The following is an 18,513-nucleotide window of genomic DNA, read 5'->3' as shown; positions in this document are numbered from 1 at the left end:
ACACTAATAAAATAAAATAAAATAAAATTGTCTATTTAAAAGAGAAAGAAAAATCATGTTTAAGAAATAAACATGAAAGCTGTAGAAAACAAATATGTAAGTTATTTCTGAAGCAAAACAGGGGGCATTGTCATATGTAAGAAAAGAAAAGAAAAATCACATTTAAGAAATAAACATGAAAGCTGTAGAAAACAAATATGTAAGTTATTTCTGAAGTAAAACAGGGGGCATTGTCATATGTAAGTACTACCATACTGAATGTATATATCAATGATAGCCCCACTAAACCCTGATTTTAAATCATACCAAAGGGTATGAATTTGTGTGTATTTAGCACTAACTAGAAGGAAAGGCACACTGACATAATACCATCCTGTCCTATGGGCCACTAAAACCATGAAGGGGACTGAATCAGGCTATTCACTGCTTTCTGGCATCTATACTCAGAGCCCTTCAACTGACACCTCATGTTTTGACCCTGTTTATTACCTTTGTTGAGATTTAAGAAATAATGACAAATATGATATTATTATCTTATAAACCTGCCATCCAAGAATGAGTCCCTTGAACACAACAAGCTCTGAGTGATCAAATAATCTAACCTGTACAGCTGGCCCAGACCTTCAAGATTACTGTCACCATATGAGACCCTTTCCTGAAACTATCCAACCTCCTTATTTATTCATGCTCTTGTTTCTCTTACCTTTAAAATGCCCCATATAATACTTTATGTAATATCAACTTTATTCTAAAAATGTAAGACTTGGTGAAGTAGAAAGCAAAGATTTAATGACCAGTAAAAATCATAGTCACATCACATAATCAAAGTCACATAATAGCTAAAGCATAAACCAAAATGAGGAGGGGAAAAAAGGAACAAGGGGCAAGGCATTTCCTTGACTGACATAATTTATTTGTCTTCTTAGTCCATATTTCCAGTCTTAGAAACTTACTCTATATGCTCTCTTCTAATCTATCATTCTCTGACTTTTGCCCCTTATCAATACATTTCCCCCATACCCTCTCTGATCCTCATTTCATTCTAACTCTGGCTAAGTTAGCCTCCCTATCTTTAAAGCCAGATATCCAACCCTGCTGCTGCTACTGCTGCTAAGTTGCTTCAGTTGTGTCCGACTCTGTGCAACCCCATAGATGGCAGCCCACCAGGCTCCCCCATCCCTGGGATTCTCCAGGCAAGATCACTGGAGTGGGTTGCCATTTCCTTCTCCAATGCATGAAAGTGAAAAGTGAAAGTGAAGTCACTCAGTCGTGTCTGACTCTTAGCGACCCCACGGACTGCAGCCTCCCAGGCTCCTCTGTCCATGGGATTTTCCAGGCAAGAATACTGGAGTGGGTTGCCATTGCCTTCTCCATCCAACCCTATCTCCTCTAATATTCAACAATCCTTAAAACTAGAAAAGATAGAACTCAGGATTTTATAGGGCAGTGACTGCTCAATGTGCATTAATGGCTGCAGGGTGATCAGGGAAAAGAAAGTCACATAATAATGTGTTCCCAAAATCTACTACAAATGGATCATTTCAAAGAAAACATAAAAGCCAATAATTCAGGCAGTTTTATATAGTATCACTGTAAATCTGGAAAAAATAAGCATACAGACAACTGTGAAAAAGAAAGGGAGGGGAAGAATTCCATATCCTTCAATAAACTTAATTCTTTACAGAATCAATATCTCAAGGAACCATATCGAAGATCTTGGTAAGCTCTTCAATTTAACACTGAAAAGTGACACACTAAAAGACAAAATACTTGTACTGAAGTATTAAAGTGAATATATATAGGATGTTGAAAGAATGAGAAAAGAGGACAAATTCTAAGATGCTCTACTTCACAGAATAAAAGATCCCAAAGTCATTTTGGAAAAACAAATAAGAAGCTGTAATTTAAGCTAATAAAGGTTTCATTTCATTTCAACATCTTCTAATTAAATAAACAGTTTTGAGTGGACTTCAACATCCAAAAATCCAAACAAAATTAGAACAACTGTTTTAATGAAAACAATCCCAGAAAAAATAAATCCTGGGTCTCATATGCACATACACTCACCTAATACACACATATATCTTCATATTAATGAAGTCCTCATTCTACATTGAAAGAAGTCTTAGCCAATAGTAAATCATGTAGTTCCCTCCCTTATCTTTTTTCTTTTTCCCTAAGAGTTTTACAATAACCCAATAAACATCTTCAATCATAAGTAATCTTCAAATTTTAAGATCATATTCATGATGAGGAAAATGGAACTTCCCTAACAAAGTATGTAAATTTTCCTTTATTGACATAATAAGTTTTGCAAGTACAATTTATTTCTAAGATTTATTTTATAAATATTAAATGAAAACAGGAATAGAAAGGAAGTACAGTAAAAATTTGAGATAAGTATTTTGACTTATCTTTCTTCTTTTTCCATTATATTCTCCCCTTTTTTCCATCTAAGAAACACATCAGAAGATGAAAATACATTTGATTGCTGCTATGGAATCACTGAGTCACCACTGCTTAGATTTCCTTCAACTTACCCACGTTTGATGTTGTGTAATTCCTTGTCCTTGCCTTTATCCTTTTCCTTTTCTCTTTTCTCCTTATCTCTGGCTTTACGTCGTTCTCTATCCCGAGACCGACTACGTGTTCTTCTGTGACTTGACCTTTCACTGCTTCGACTATGGGAACGTGGCCGAGGTCTTGATCGGGACCTACGGTAAGTAGATTTCATTAAATACATTGAGAATATAATCTGTATTATGAAATAAAATTTTTTTAGCTGTCTGAAAAGGATTTAGTTTTAATTAAGGATTCAGTTAACTGTGTGAAGTAAGCATCTAAAGATGACTCTTTATGGATAAGTATATGTGAGGGAAACATAGGTGCCAATTTTACAAAAACATAAGGTTTAGTCAAAGAGTGTTTGTTCAGGTGTTCACGGGTCCCTGGTGGCATAATGGATACAAATCCGCCTGCCAACATAGGGGTATGTGAGGGACCCCTGGTCCAGGAAGACCCCCACAAGCCTTAGAGCAACTAAGACTGTGCACTACAACTACTGAGCCCGCACTTTAGAGTTTACGAGCAGCAACTACTGAGCCTGCCCACCTAGAGCCCATGCTCTGCAACAAAAGAAGCTACTGCAATGAGAAGTCTGTGTACCACAACTAGATAGCAGCCTCAGTTCTCTGCAACTAAAGAAAAGCCCACATACAACAATGAAGACCGAGTGCAGCCAGTAAATAAATAAATAAATAGAAAAAAAAAAAGTGTGCCAGCCTTGTAATACTACAACCAGCTTTTAAAAAGTGTTTGTTCAGTCAAAAAAGTCTTAAAAGTTCAAATCATCTTCAATGCTGAAATCTCTTCAAGATAAAATAACAAATCTAAATGGATCTAGTCTAATCCCCAAGAATTAGAATCTTCCCCATCCCTATAAACTCTGCTTCTATTAATATATTGATTCAACATAATTTCCTGTATTAGTTACACTAAAACTATTCTTCTATATAATCCAGCTTTTCTTTGCACTAAATAAAGGACAATATTAGGTTGAATATATTATATGCCTTTAAAAAGTAAATATTTTTAAATCCTGCCCTACAGTACTGACAAAAAAGTCTCTAACAGATTGATGATCCTACAGACACTATTAAAAAATGTCTAAAGTCACTGAATAGTGACTGAAAGAAGGCACTGACCTATAAAAGGGAAAAAATCTTACTATTTAAACATGTTGCTGATTTATTTAACATAATTTCAAACAATTAGGTTATGGACCAAAAATAATGAGCAATGACAACACTTAGAAAAAAGAAACAACAAAAAATATTGTTATTTTATGAGTTTCTTTTCTGAGGACAAGCCTAAGTCTGTGCCATGCAGGACAGCTAAAACTCCAACACAGAACTTTAAAATTTATGGTCTAAAAAACTAGAACAAAGGCTCAAGAAAATCATCACCAATTGAAAATTAAAGGGGAATCTTGGAAAAAGAGTCAGGAGAGAGCCAAAAATTGTAGCTGTAAATGCTATTCAGACCTCTGGCTGAACCTTAGATCATGCAGGAGGGGCACACTCCAAACAGCTAAGGAAGAAAGAACTGAACTAAATTTTTAACTGCCCCTAGAGAGACTAAATCATCTAATACATATTAATGAATTCATTTAATTTTCTGCTTTTAAGAAAGGTAAACAAAAAAGGTTATATTCTTCAGAGGAATATAATAGAGTCCATAATATTCAAAACATGACATCCATCATGTCCATGATAAAATTCAAAATTACTAGATATACAATGAACATGAGAAATGTAACAAAAGATACCACCCTGAGATGAGTCAGATATTGAATTAGCAGGCAAGGATTTTAAAGTAGTAAGTATAACTGTTTGTTCTGAATATAAAGCTAAAAAATTTTAGAAGAAAAACAAGAAAGTAAAAAAATTCTGTAACTGAAACAATACAATATATGAAATTGACATTACACTAAAAGAGACCAGAAGCAGACTGGTAACAACAGAGGGGGAAAAAAGCTCTGTGTACTTGAAAATAAATTGAAATTATACAATCTGAAGAACTAAGAGGAAAAAAAGATTGTTAAGTGAAAAGAAAAACAGATCTGAAATCTCTGTGACAATATTCAAATGTCTAACATGTTTATTTAAACTCAGAAGTAGAGAAAATAATGAGATAGAAATCAATGTTTTTTTAAAGTGGTAGCCAAAATTTCCCCAGATTCAGTGAATAAAGAATTTACAGGGACTTCCCTGGTGGTTCAGTGGTTGAGAATCCACCCCTGTAATGCAGAGGGTGTGGGTTCAATCCCTGATTAGAGAACTGAGATCCCACATGCCTTGGAGCAGCTGAGTCCTTGTACCACAACCAAAGAGCCCACGTGCCACAATGAAAGATTCTGTGTGATGCAACGAAGATCCTGCCTGCCACAACTAAGATGCAGCCAAATAAATAAATATTTTTTTTAACTTACAGTCAAGTTTAATGAACTCCAGAATAAATGTGAAGACCATGACTAGTAATACCACAGTAAAGCTCATGAAAACTAAAGATAAAGCAAAATCTTGAAAATAGAGAAAAATTGACACATTACAGACAAGAGAACAATAACATGAATTATCACTGGCTTCTCACAGAAACAATTAAGATCAGAAGACAGTGGAACAAAATTCTTAACATGGTGAAAGGGGTGGGGGGGAACCAAACTGGAATTTTATACCCAGCAAAAATATCCCTCAAAAAATAAAAGTAAATCAAAGGCATTTTTGAGATAAAGTAAAAGTAAATCATAATCATCAACAGTTAATAATGTACATTACAGTCTGTATTCAAGTGATTTCTTCAGGCTAAACAGAATGATAAATGGTGGAAACTTGGGCCTTTAGAAAGGAAATAAAGGCCACTAGAAATGGTAAATCTAAGGGTAAATATAAAAAGTACTTCCCTAATTTAGTTAAAATACATATGTACTTAAAGTAAAAATTACAGTGTTTTACTATAGGGTTTATAATTAAAGTAGATATAATGCATGTAATCTCTAAAGACTAAATAAGAGGGCAGGTAAATGAACATATACAGTTAGAAAGTTTTTACATTTCACATGAACAGTGAAATATTAACTCTAAGTACACTGAAATGGTAAGGGTATATATGTAATCCTTACACTGACCACTTACAGGAGAAAAAAAAAAAAGGAGGAGGAAGAGGAACAAAATACAAAGAGGTAAAGCTAAAAACCTAAACGATGAATCAAAAAAAGATCTCTTTAAAAATATTCATTAACCCAAAAGGAGGCTGAAAAGGCTCACATGTCTTTCCATAAGACTTTCAAGATTAAGCAATTCCTGGCCAAGAAACAAAAGCAGAGTTGTTCCATTCTCCAAAAGATTCGGATGAAAACAAGTAATAAATCAAGTATAACTCCAAGACGAGACACTGGAGAAGAATCAAGCTGGGTCTATATGAAATCACACAAGAGATGGCACAAAGTCACTTACATCCTACCATATCACTCTGAAAGTGTCACTACTATCTGGACAGTCAGATGAGTCTTACTGGGAAAATGACTTTTCTCTTTGTTTCTATAGTTTTGTACCAGCAGGTTGGTTTGGTAATAAACACGTGAGATTGCTTGAGAGGGGAAAAAAAGCCAGTTTGTCCAAATAAATTAAAAAACAACACACAACTATAAACTATCTACAAGATACTGCACTTTTTTCCATTAAAAATTTATTTTATTTTATATTAGAGAATAGTTCATTAACAATGTTGTGTTAGTTTCAGGTGTACAGCAAAGTGATTCAGTTATACATATACATGTATTTTTTTTTCAAATGTTTTTCCCATTTAGGATATCACAGAGTATTGTCGAGTTCCCTGTGCTATACAGTAAGTCCTTGATGATTAAGATACGCACTAAATATAGATAAATCATGTAAACACAGAACAGCTGGAATGAATATATTAATATCAAATAAACTAAACTATCACCCTGCTGCTGCTGCTGCTATCACCCTAGACACTAAGAAACTAACATATCACCCCAATCAAAAAACGGATACTTCACGATGATCAAATGGTTGATTCATAAGTATAAACCATACAAAATATGTTTATCTGACCACAGCAGAATTAAGTCAGAATTCAGTAACAACGTCTAGGGAAAAAATAAAAAATGTAGAAACGATATAATACACTTCTAAATAAATCATGGGTCAAGTAAGAAATCACAAAAAAACAGAAAATATTTTGAACTGAAAGACAATAAAAATATAGCATTTTAGAATCTGTGCGATGAAACTAAAGCAAGGTTTAGAGGGAAATTTATAGCTTTAACTGTTTACATCAGAAAAGAAGAAAAGTCTAAAATCAATTACCTAGGGTTCCAAAAGTAAATTCAAAGTAGGTAGAAAAAGGAAACATTAAAAAGCAAAAATCAATGGAACAGAAAGCAATAAAGAAAATTAACAAAGCCAAACTCTGGTTTCCCAAGAATATCAACAGATTTGGTAACTCCCTAGCTACACTAATCAAACAAATAAGAAACAAGAAAACACAAATCATCAAAGAAATTTTAAAAAAAGATTGTGGATAAGGAGATCACATGAACTAGTCTTGGGTACTTAGAACATATATAGGGCTTGAAGAAAACTAGATGAGTTTCACTTGTAGTAAGTTCTATTCTTTTTCATCCCTAACTGGTTCATTTAGTGAGTAAAGAAAAATACTGCATCATGAGATCACAAACTTTTTTAAAAAAGTGATTTTGAGAAGTGACAATATTTACTGCCAGCAGTAAAGAATCCATCTGCCAATGCAAGAGATTTCAGGTTCAATCCCTGGGTTGGGAAGCTCTTCTGAAGAAAGAAATGGCACTCCTCTCCAGTATTCCAGCCTGGGAAATCTCACGCACAGAGAAGCCTGGAGGGCTACAGTCTGTGGGGTCCCCAAAGAGTCAGACCCAATTTAGCAACTGAACAAACAACAAAACAAAACAATATTTATTGCTAGGAATGTTAATAAGGGTTTATTATCCTAATTTACAAAAGGTAAATTTGCATGATTTTCTCTTTGACTACTTCCTCTCTTAATTTTGACACACTCATCTTCCACATAAAATTTTAATTTAGCAACAATTTAATTCCAATACTTTGGCCACCTGATGCGAAGAACTGACTCATTTGAAAAGACCCTGATGCTGGGAAAGATTGAAGCCACGAGGAGAAGGGGTCAACAGAGGATGAGATGGTTGGATGGCATCACTGACCAGATGGACATGAGTTTGAGTAAGCTCCGGGAGTTGGTGATGGACAGGGAGGCCTGGTGTGCTGTAGTCCATGGTGTCGCGAAGAGTCAGGCACAACTGAGCGACTGAACTAAATTGAACTGCCCTACAGACACTTATGTATTCATTTCCAGTTAAATATTTTATTACATGTATATATAAAAATTTTAACAGATAATTCTAAAATCTTTGAATAACAAATAAGGGGGAGACCTTTTTTGTGATAACCATGGCCACTACATATATAGTATACACGTGTGCACACACACACACATACACACAGAGTACATTATCTTAATTTGGTTTTACATTATAATTCTGGCAATTAGTTTTCACTGAACTAGTGAAATATAGAATAGCAAAAGAGAAATGAGTTAAACATTAGCTTAAACTCTTAACAACAACTCCCTAAGAGCTTTTCTTTTTTTACATAAAACTTTTAAGTTCATTTCTAAATGAGAGTCCTCTTGGACTGCAAGCAAAGTCCAATCCCCTTGGACTTCGAGGAGATTAAACAGCCAATCCTAAAGGAAATCAACCTTGAATATTCATTGGAAGGACTGATGCTGAAGCTGAAGCTCCAATTCTTTGGCCACCTGATGCAAAGAGCCAACTCACTGGAAAGACTCTGATGCTGGGAAAGATAAAAGGCAGGTGGAGAAGGGGATGACAGAGGATGAGACGGTTGGATGGCATCACCAACTCAATGGACATGAGCAAGGTCCGGGAGATGATGAAGGACAGGGAAGTCTGGCATGCTGCAGTCGATGGAGTCGCAAAAAGTCGGACATGACTGAGCAACTAAACAACAAGAACAACTAAGAAAAATACACTACTGGACAAAATGTAGACTCATTTGTGGGCCACAGATAAGGTAGACAGTGCATTATGATATCTTAAAAACTAAATATATATGCTCTTAATATATCCAAAGCCAAAGAAGTATTAAATCTAAACAAAATAAATTCTCACAGAACGCTGTCCTCAAACAAGTTACTTCCTCTCTGGACATCTGTTTCCTCACCTATAAAATGTTGATAATATCTACCATTGAGGATTATTATAAGGATTAAATAGTAGTACCTGCTGAATCATGAGACAGCAGACAGGTGATTTGGGAGTAGGCAGGCACTGAGAAAAAAGTAACTGTGGGATGTGCTAGTCCAAATGAATGAGTAAAATCTGAGTCAGGATATACGAAATGTTTCCCTCAAACCACAGCTAATCCAGTACAGATAAGTATTATGCTTCTGACAGACTTTTAAAATGTTAAGTCTGACTAAGGATTATAGTTTCAATATATTTCTCTTGTATAGGAAGGTAAATAATAATAATCTTGATTATAGATCATTGTCTTCTCCACAGGAAACCTTAGCAACCAAATACATGATATTCGCCAGTTTTCTAAAACAGGAAAATCATATCACCCATCATTCAACCCTTTGGAAAATAAAGAGAGATACTTTTTAGAGTTCAGGAAGGCATTATAACATAAGGACAAAAGACCTAAACTAGCTCTGTCCCAGAGAAACCAGAAAGTAGGATAATTCAATCACCATCACAGCAAAAATAAACACCACAACTAGAAGCCTTCTATCAATTACACTATCTGCCTCACTCTTCCCACTGCAACTACTTTCCTAATCTCTACTCCTTCCAACCTACCTAATACCTGAAATAAACTCAATTATCTCCAAATTCATCTTATAATTTTCCCTTACACAAAGACTTGACTGTAGAAAACATATGCCTACCATTTTCCAAAAATATTCTGTTCATTATATCTTCATACAAGCAACATATGCCATTCTGAAATATTTTTTTTATAAATGTTGCTGATATGGCTCAATGACCTATGATAGCAATAGCACGTGCATAGTTTAAGTCACTCATAATGTCAAATTAAAAGAAAACAGTAAGTTACATCATGGTATACAATATAAACTACTAGCTTCTCCCACCAATGTTTTAATATTCATTATTTTAATTATCATATTGTAGGCCTCTTAACTTTGCTTATAGACTACCAGAAGCAAAACATAACTCTGGAGAGAATAAACAGAAAAAAGATAGCAAATTCAAAACACAGTTTTTACAACAGTATTATTAAAGGCTGTTAAGAAGGACCACAAAATCAAATACATATTTTAAGTGAATTAAGCTGCTGACTTCTTTGCAGTCATAAGAATTACACAATTTTGAGTAAAATACACATCCTAGACTATTAACAACCCTGTTTACTTTATTAAGTTAATTTAATTACATATTTGAAGGATCTCCATCAAGAATAAAAACTAAAGTTTTCCTGCTTGACCACAGAAACAAAAAAGTCAAAGAAACTATACTACAATTTCCAATGTTATTTTCCCCTCATTCCTTAAATAAATACCTTTCTGACAAATCACTCTAGAAGTCTCTAGAGTACCAAAGCCAATATGGAGATATATTATAACCAAAGAAACATTTGATAAAAAATGTGGCACTCTAGAACACACAATATATGAGTAATAAATGGACAGTAAGATGTCTATTATACCAGATAAATGCTTTCAATATCTACACAATAGGAAGAATCACCATAACATCCCTACATAAAATGAATTACTGCCCTCAAAAACCAATTTGTCAAGTTTCTTAATTGGCTAATAAATTCTAAACACATGTAATCAAAATAAATATCCTAATATTTTATCTTTCAAAAAATAACAACAATACTTCAAATAGTCTCAAGTAGAATACTATAAAATAGACTATATTTACCATAAAATAAAACAACTATAATTAAAATTATATTTATAATTTTTATATTGATTAAACTAACATGGATTCCATGTCAAGATGACATTTTGAACTCAGATATCTACTTTCATCTCCAAAACAACTAAAATCATACCAAACAGGAATTGAAGAAAAAAAAAAACAAAAACAGACATATGCTCAGGGAAAGAGATACACTTTTGAAAAGGGAAGTGTCCACTTGTGGCTTGGTGGTAAAGAGAAGCAGAAAGCAAGGTGCTAAAGCTCAGGGCTCTATAAAAACAAGATGACATCAAAGGATCTGAAAACAGACCTAGCTTTCCCCATAAAGTTTCCCAATTATTAAAGAAATTCCACCTCACTGTATTAATGATAGCATACTGCCATTGAAGAAATCTTATGTCACACAAAACCTTCAGCCCATCAATTAAATTGTCTGTTACTGCCAATCCAGGAAAATTCTGTAAATTATCATGAACAACAACAAAAAAGAACCAAGGGAAATCCCTAGAGGTCCAATGGTTAAGACTCTGAGCTCTCACTGGCAAGGGCTTCAGTTCAATCCCTGAATCTAACATCCATACAAAGCAACTAGAAGAAAACAAGCAAAGTTAGACCCGAAGTTTTTAACTGATAACAAACATACACCACAAAAAAACAGAGCAGAAGAGACTATAAAATTCAAATATGAATTTTGGTTCTTGTTCAGTTGCTAAGTTGTCTGACAACTCTTTGTGACCCCATGGACTACAGGTTCCTCTGTCCTCCACTATCTCCCAGAGTTTGCTCAAATTCATGTCCATTGAGTCAGTGATGCTAACTAATCATCTTACCCTTCTTCTTTAGACTTCAATTTTTTCCAGCATCAGGGTCTTTTTCAAAGAGTCAGCTATTTGCATCAGGTGGTCAAAGTATTGGTGTTTCAGCATCAGTCCTTCCAATGAATAATCAGGGTTGATCTCCTCTAGGATTAACTAGTTTGATTTCCTTCCAGTCTAAAGGACTCTCAAGAGTTGTCTCCAGCACCACAATTTGAAAGCATCAACTCCTCAGCATGTAGCCTTTTTTATGGTCCAAACCTCACATCCATACATGACTACTAAAAAAACCAGAGCTTTGACTATACGGACCTTTATCACAAAAGTGATGATTTTCCTTTTTAGTATGCTGTCCAGGTTTGTCACAGCTTTCCTTCCAAAGAACAAGCATCCTTCAATTTCATCGCTACAATCACCATCTGCAGTGATTTAGGAAGACTATTTGGTGATGTCCATGTGTGGAGTCATCTCTTATACTGTTGGAAAAAGGTGTTTGCTATGACCAGTGTATCTCTTGGCAAAACTCTGCTACCTTTTCCCTGCTTCATTTTGTATTCCAAGGCCAAACTTGCCTATTATTCTGGGTATCTCTTGACTTCGTACTTTTGCATTCTAATCCCCTATGATGAAAAGGACATTTTTTTTGTGTGTGTGTTAGTTCTAGGTCTTATAGGTCTTCATAGAATCAGTCAACTTCAGCTTCTTTGGCATTACTGGTTGGGGCACAGACTTAGATTACTGTGACGCTGAATGGTTTGCCTTGGAAATGAACCGAGATCATTCCGTCATTTTCGAGGCTACACCGAAGTACTCCATTTCAGACTCTTTGCTGACTATGAGGGCTACTTCATTTCTTCTAAGGGCTCCTTGCCCACAGTAGTAGATATAATGGTAATCTGAATTAAATTCGCCCATTTCCATCCATTCTAGTTCTTTGATTCCTAACATGTCAACATTTAATCTTGCCATCTCCTGCTTGACCATGTCCAATTTACCTTGATTCATGGGCCTAACGTTATTCCAAGTTCCTATGCAATATTGTTCTTTATAGCACTGGACTTACTTTCACCACCAGACACATCCACAACTGAGTGTCATTTCTCCTTTGACCCAGCTGTTTCTTCTTTTTGGAGCTATTAGTAACTGCCCTCTGTTCTTCTCTAGTAATGTGTATTGGACACTTTGCAATCTTGGGGAGCTCATCTTCCAGTATCATATTTTTTGCCTTTTCATACTGTTCATGCGGTTGTCACAGCAAGAATACTAGATGGGTTACCATTTCCTCCTCCAGTGGACCACATTTTGCCAAAACTCTTCACTGTGACTTGTCGGTCTTGGGTGGTCCTACATGGCATGGCTCATAGCTTACGATGGGCCATAAAGCTAATCTCAACACATTTCAAAGTTGAAAGGTATTCAGTCTTTGGTCTCTAACAATAGTGAAGAAAAAGGAAAGAAACAAAAGACAACTAGAAAAGCCTCTAAATGTTTGGAAATAAAGTAACATATTTCTATATTACACACAAGAAAGGTGAAGTCACAGTTTTATTCAAACTAAATGAAAATTAAAATATGGTACATCTAAACTGTGTAGGCTATAGCTAAAGTATAAAAAAGAGGATTTGTAGCATTGGATACATGTATTAGAAGAGAATAAAGCTAAAATAAACTATCTAAGCTTCCATCTCAAAAAACTAAAAAAAGAATGGAAAACTATTCTCAAAGAAGGTAAAATGAACCAAGGGATAAGGGGAAGGAGGAATAAATTAGGAGACTGGGATGATATATATACATTACTATGTATAAAACGTAATTAATAAGGACTTAGTGTAGCACAGGGAACTCTACTCAATACCCTATAATGACTTATGTGGGAAAAGAATCTAAAAAAGAGTGTGTTCTTAGCCACTCAGTCATGTCCAACTCTTTGTGACCCTATTGAATATAATCGATGGGATTCTTCAGGCAAGAATACTGGAGTGGGTAGCCATTCCCTTCTCCAGTGAATCTTCCCAACATAGGAATCAAACCTGGGTCTCCGGTATTGCAGGCAGATTATGTGTATATATAAAACAGATTCACTTTGGTGTACACCTGAAACTAGCACAACACTGTAAATCAACTATACTCCAATAAAAAAAGTTTTTAAAAGATGGTAAAAGGAAAGAAACTTGAAAAGCAAAATATGGATTAACCAGAACATCAAGAAGGACAAAGTTGATTTTTTGAGAAGATTAATAAAGCTGATAAATCCTTGGTGGAAATGACAAAGAAAAATAAATCACAAATAAAATAATCATTTCTGTAGTTAAATGGCCTTTTGCCCATAAGCATTAAAAGCTATGGAAATAACCCTCCCACTACAAACAAGTAGAAAAGTAGACAAAATGTGTATAGCGACTGTGTCAGACATTGGACAAATGGCAGCATACAAGTGTGACTCCCTAAGAAAAGGCAAACAAAAAACAGGAACCCTGGGATTGCCCTGGCTTACTGCCATGAGGAAGTTTCCAATCGACAGAGCATGGAGAGAAAGATTCATAGACTTTCTGAGCTAGGGAGACAGAGACAAATCTTCAAAGAGGCCAAGATACTAAGTTTTCTAAGGCATTATACCAAAGAGAAGAAGCTGGACAGAAAAAGGAATTCTCTAGAAATCTGTCGAGGCTCTTTAGTTCTTTGACAAGTTCCAATCTACAAATATGTGAGATTAAATGCCAAGAGACCATGAAAAAATACACTGGACAGCAATACAAATTCAGAATATCATATGGGAGAGAAATAGTGTTCTACCAGTCAGAGTTGAGACACTTTGTACATAAGGTATTGTATGGAGTCAAGTATTAATTTTGGAGCTAAATTAGCCATAGAATCAAGGTACTCTGGATTCATCCTAACAGAGCTAAAAAGCAAGCCTTGATATTGTCAAAATACTACCTGGTAAAGTTAGATCATCACTACATGAGGGCTTACTATATTATTATCTGTTTTAATGAATGCTTAAAATTTTCCACTCAAAGGCTAAAAAAAGTATATGAAACATCATGCCTTCTTTATGCTACAAGTCTCACATCCATAACATAACTACTGGAAAAACCATAGCCTTGACTAGATGGACCTTTGTTGGCAAAGTAATGTCTCTGCTTTTTAATATGCTGTCTAAGTTGGTCATAACTTTTCTTCCAAAGAGCAAGCATCTTAATTTCATGGCTGCAGTCACCATCTGCAGTGACTTTGGAGCCTCCAAAAATAAAGTCTGTCACTGTTACCTCATCTATTTGCCATGAAGTGATAGGACCAGATACCATGATCTTAATTTTCTGAATGTTGAGTTTTAAGCCAAGTTTTTCACTCTTCCCTTTCACTTTCATCAAGAGGCTCTTCAGTTCCTCTTCCCTTTCTGCCATAAGGGTGCTGTCATCTGCATAACTAAGGTTATTGATTCCCAGCAACCTTGATTCCAGCTTGCCTTTTATCCAGCCTGACATTTTGCATGAGGCACTCTGCGCATAAGTTAAATAAGCAGGGTGACAATATACAGCGTTGATGTACTCCTTTCCCAATTTGGAGCCAGTCTGTTGTTCCATGTCTGGTTCTAACTGTCACTTCTTGACCTGCATACATGCTTCTCAGGAGTCAGGTAAGGTGGTCTGATATTCTCATCTCTTTAAGAATTTTCCAGTTTGTTGTGACCCACACAGTCAAAGGCCTTAGTATTGTCAATGAAACAGAAGTAGACGATATCCTGGAATTCTCTTGGCTTTTTTCTATGATACAACAGATATTGGCAATTTGATCTCTGGTTCTTCTGCCTTTTCTAAATACAGCTTGAACATATGGAAGTTCTTGGTTCATGTACGGTTGAAGCCTAGCTTGAATATTCTGAACATTACTTTGCTAGCATGTGAAATGAGGGCAATTGTGCAGTAGTTTGAATATTCTTTGGTCCTGCCTTTCTTTGGAACTGGAATGAAAACTGACCTTTTCCAGTTATACCAAAAGCCTATTTTAAATATACCCAATGACAAAAATGCTATTTTGTTAGAAAATACACACATTCTGAATTTTAACTAAGATAATTAAGTGTACTAATATTCTTCAGTTTTGGTCACTAACTGAGTCTACATCTATCTCACAGATATTTATATGGATCAGTACTGTTGCCAAACCAAGGTTAACCATCCTCACTAAGCACAGAGGGTAAAGCCTCTAGCTGTTGTAGACGAACTATTTGTAAACAGGGATTATTTGTGTATCTCTGTAATTCCCTTTTCATAGTGCCCTAACTATTATAACTATATAAAACATATTGCCCTAGTAGAAAATTCTGGAAGAGATGGGAATACCAGACCATCTGATCCGCCTCTTGAGAAACTTGTATGCAGGTCAGGAAGCAACACTTAGAACTGGACATGGAACAATAGACTGCTTCCAAATAGGAAAACGAGTACGTCAAGGCTGTATATTGTCACCCTGCTTATTTAACTTCTATGCAGAATATATCATGAGAAACGCTAGGCAGGAGGAAGCACAAGCTGGAATCAAGATTGCCAGGAGAAATATCAATAACCTCAGATATGCAGATAACATCACCCTTATGGCAGAAAATGAAGAAGAACTAAAGAGCCTCTTGACAAAAGTGAAAGAGGAGAGTGAAAAAGTTGGCTTAAAGCTCAACATTCAGAAAACTAAGACATGGCATCTGGTCCCCTCACTTCATGGCAAATAGATGGGGAAGCAATGGCAGACCTTATTTTGGGGGGCTCCAAAAATCAGTGCAGATGGTGACGGCAGCCATGAAATTAAAAGACGCTTACTCCTTGAAAAGAAAGTTATGATCAACCTAGACAGCATATTAAAAAGAAGAGATATTACTTTGCCAACAAAGGTCTGTCTAGTCAAAGCTATGGTTTTTGCAGTAGTCATGTATGGATGTGAGAGTTGCACTGTGAAGAAAGCTGAGTGCCAAAGAATTGATGCTTTTGAACTGTGGTGTTGGAGAAGACTCTTGAGAGCCCCTTGGATTGCAAGGAGATCCAACCAGTCCATCCTAAAGGAGATCAGTCCTGGGTGTTCACTGGTAATGCTGATGTTGAAGCTGCAACTCCAATACTTTGGCCACCTGATGCAAAGAGCTGACTCATTGGAAAAGACCCTCATGCTGGAAAGGATTGGGGGCAGGAGGAGAAGGGGACGACAGAGGAGGAGATGGTTGGATGGCATCACCGACTCAATGGACCTGGGTTTGGGTGGACTCTGGGAGTTGGTGATGGACAGGGAGGCCTAGCGTGCTGTAGTTCATGGAGTTGCAGAGTCGGACATGACTGAGCGACTGAACTGAACTGAAGTGCCCTAACTGAAGAACAATCTATCTTATCAAAGTTTCAGATACATTTCAGTTCAGTTCAGTTCAGTCACTCAGTTGGGTCCGACTCTTTGCGACCCCATGAAATGCAGCATGCCAGGCCTCCCTGTCCATCACCAACTCCCAGAGTTCACTCAAACTCATGTCCATCGAGTTGGTGATGCCTCAAACTCATGTCCATTGAGTCGGTGACACCATTCAGCCATCTCATCCTCTGTTGTCCCCTTCTCCTCCTGCCCCCAATAGTTCCCAGCATCAGAGTCTTTTCCAATGAGTCAACTCTTTGCATGAGGTGGCCAAAGTATTGGAGTTTCAGCTTTAGCATCAGTCCTTCCGAAGAACACCCAAGACTGATCTCCTTTAGAATGGACTGGTTGGATCCCCTTGCAATCCAAGGGACTCTCAAGAGTATTCTCCAACACCACAGTTCAAAAGCATCAATTCTTTGGTGCTCAGCTTTCTTCACAGTCCAACTCTCACATACATACACGACCACTGGAAAAACCATAGCCTTGACTAGATGGACCTTTGTTGGCAAAATAATGTCTCTGCTTTTTAATATGCTATCTAGGTTGGTCATAACTTTTCTTCCAAGGAGTAAGCGTCTTTTAGATACATTTACTTGGACCTAAAACTTACACTTACTTTCACTTTTTCCCCCTTCTATTTGCCATGAAGTGATGTGGGAACCCACTTCCGTATTCTTACCTGGAGAATCCCATGGACAGAGGAGCTTTGTGGGCTATAGTCCATAGTGTTGCAAAGAGTCAGAAACAACTGAAGCGACTTAGCACAGCACAGCATGGCACAGATGGGACCAAATGCCAGGATTTTAATTTTTTAATGTTGAGTTCCAACCCTGAATACTCATTGGAATGACTGATACTGACGCTGAGGCTCCAATACTTTGGCCACCTGATAGGAAGAGCCAACTCACTGGAAAAGACTCTGATGATGGGAAAGATTGAATGCTCTAAAATAAGAATAATACACTTGTTCAGTATATCTCTTACATATTAGTATTATAGGGCATGACATTTGCCACTATTGTTAGTAAGAATCTTCTACATGCTAAGAAATACGCCAACTGTATTTATCTATTTTATCTCTTTTAATTTTCCAGAGTATTTAAACATAGAGTTGTTACTTTCACCTCCTTTTGGCATTTGGGGGAACTTGTTTTTGGCGGGGGAACAGACAGCTTGGGGTTTTTTTCTCTGGTTTGGTTTGAGTTTTGCTTTGAGAATACTGAACTTTGAAAAGTTCAGAGGTCAGAGCAAATGTGCGATAGAGCTGAAATTTGAACACAGGTCTGTTCACATCCTTTCAACTACAGCCCATTGTCAGTAAGATCTGATTGCAGTATCATTTTCAAATAAAATCTATAAAGCAGGAAATAAATATCTATAGATTCATTTCTAAAATATTATTTAAAAATTTAACTCCACTTTATTATAGGTAGATCCATTCAACTAAATATCTTAGAATTAGCCATGTCAATCTTCAAAAATTCCCAATCATCATCTCTACCCCCCATTTTTAAGAGATGATATTAAAAGGTAGAATTGGGAAGGAAAAAAAACAAAAGAAAAATGCAGAATCCAGTGCTTCCCCTCTAAAAAAGCATATAACCCACCCACTATGCCAAAGGTTAAGTCATTTAGTCAAGTTCAAAGATCTTCAAAGACTTCTTAGATCCAGATAAGCCCATATGTTACCAAAATTCTGCAAAAAAGCTATTACTTTCCAATCTGCTTCTCATGTTTAAGATA

The 18,513-nt window shown here is 36.1% G+C and overlaps 1 protein-coding gene across 1 annotated transcript in view; it reads right to left on the bottom strand.

The window, feature by feature from the left end:
- The window catches only part of RSRC1 (arginine and serine rich coiled-coil 1), a 252,201-nt gene that overhangs the window by 138,646 nt on the left and 95,042 nt on the right, over positions 1–18,513 (bottom strand). Inside the window, exon 4 of the mRNA XM_040247604.1 lies at positions 2,541–2,714. Within this exon, the coding sequence (XP_040103538.1) occupies positions 2,541–2,714 (174 nt within the window). The remainder of the gene's footprint in view (positions 1–2,540; positions 2,715–18,513) is intronic.

Source organism: Oryx dammah, unplaced genomic scaffold (genome assembly GCF_014754425.2).
Source record: "Oryx dammah isolate SB20612 unplaced genomic scaffold, SCBI_Odam_1.1 HiC_scaffold_2, whole genome shotgun sequence".
Classification (NCBI taxonomy): Eukaryota; Metazoa; Chordata; class Mammalia; order Artiodactyla; family Bovidae; genus Oryx; species Oryx dammah.
The sequence above is the reverse complement of the archived record's forward strand: the minus strand, read 5'-3'. Positions and strand labels throughout refer to the sequence as shown.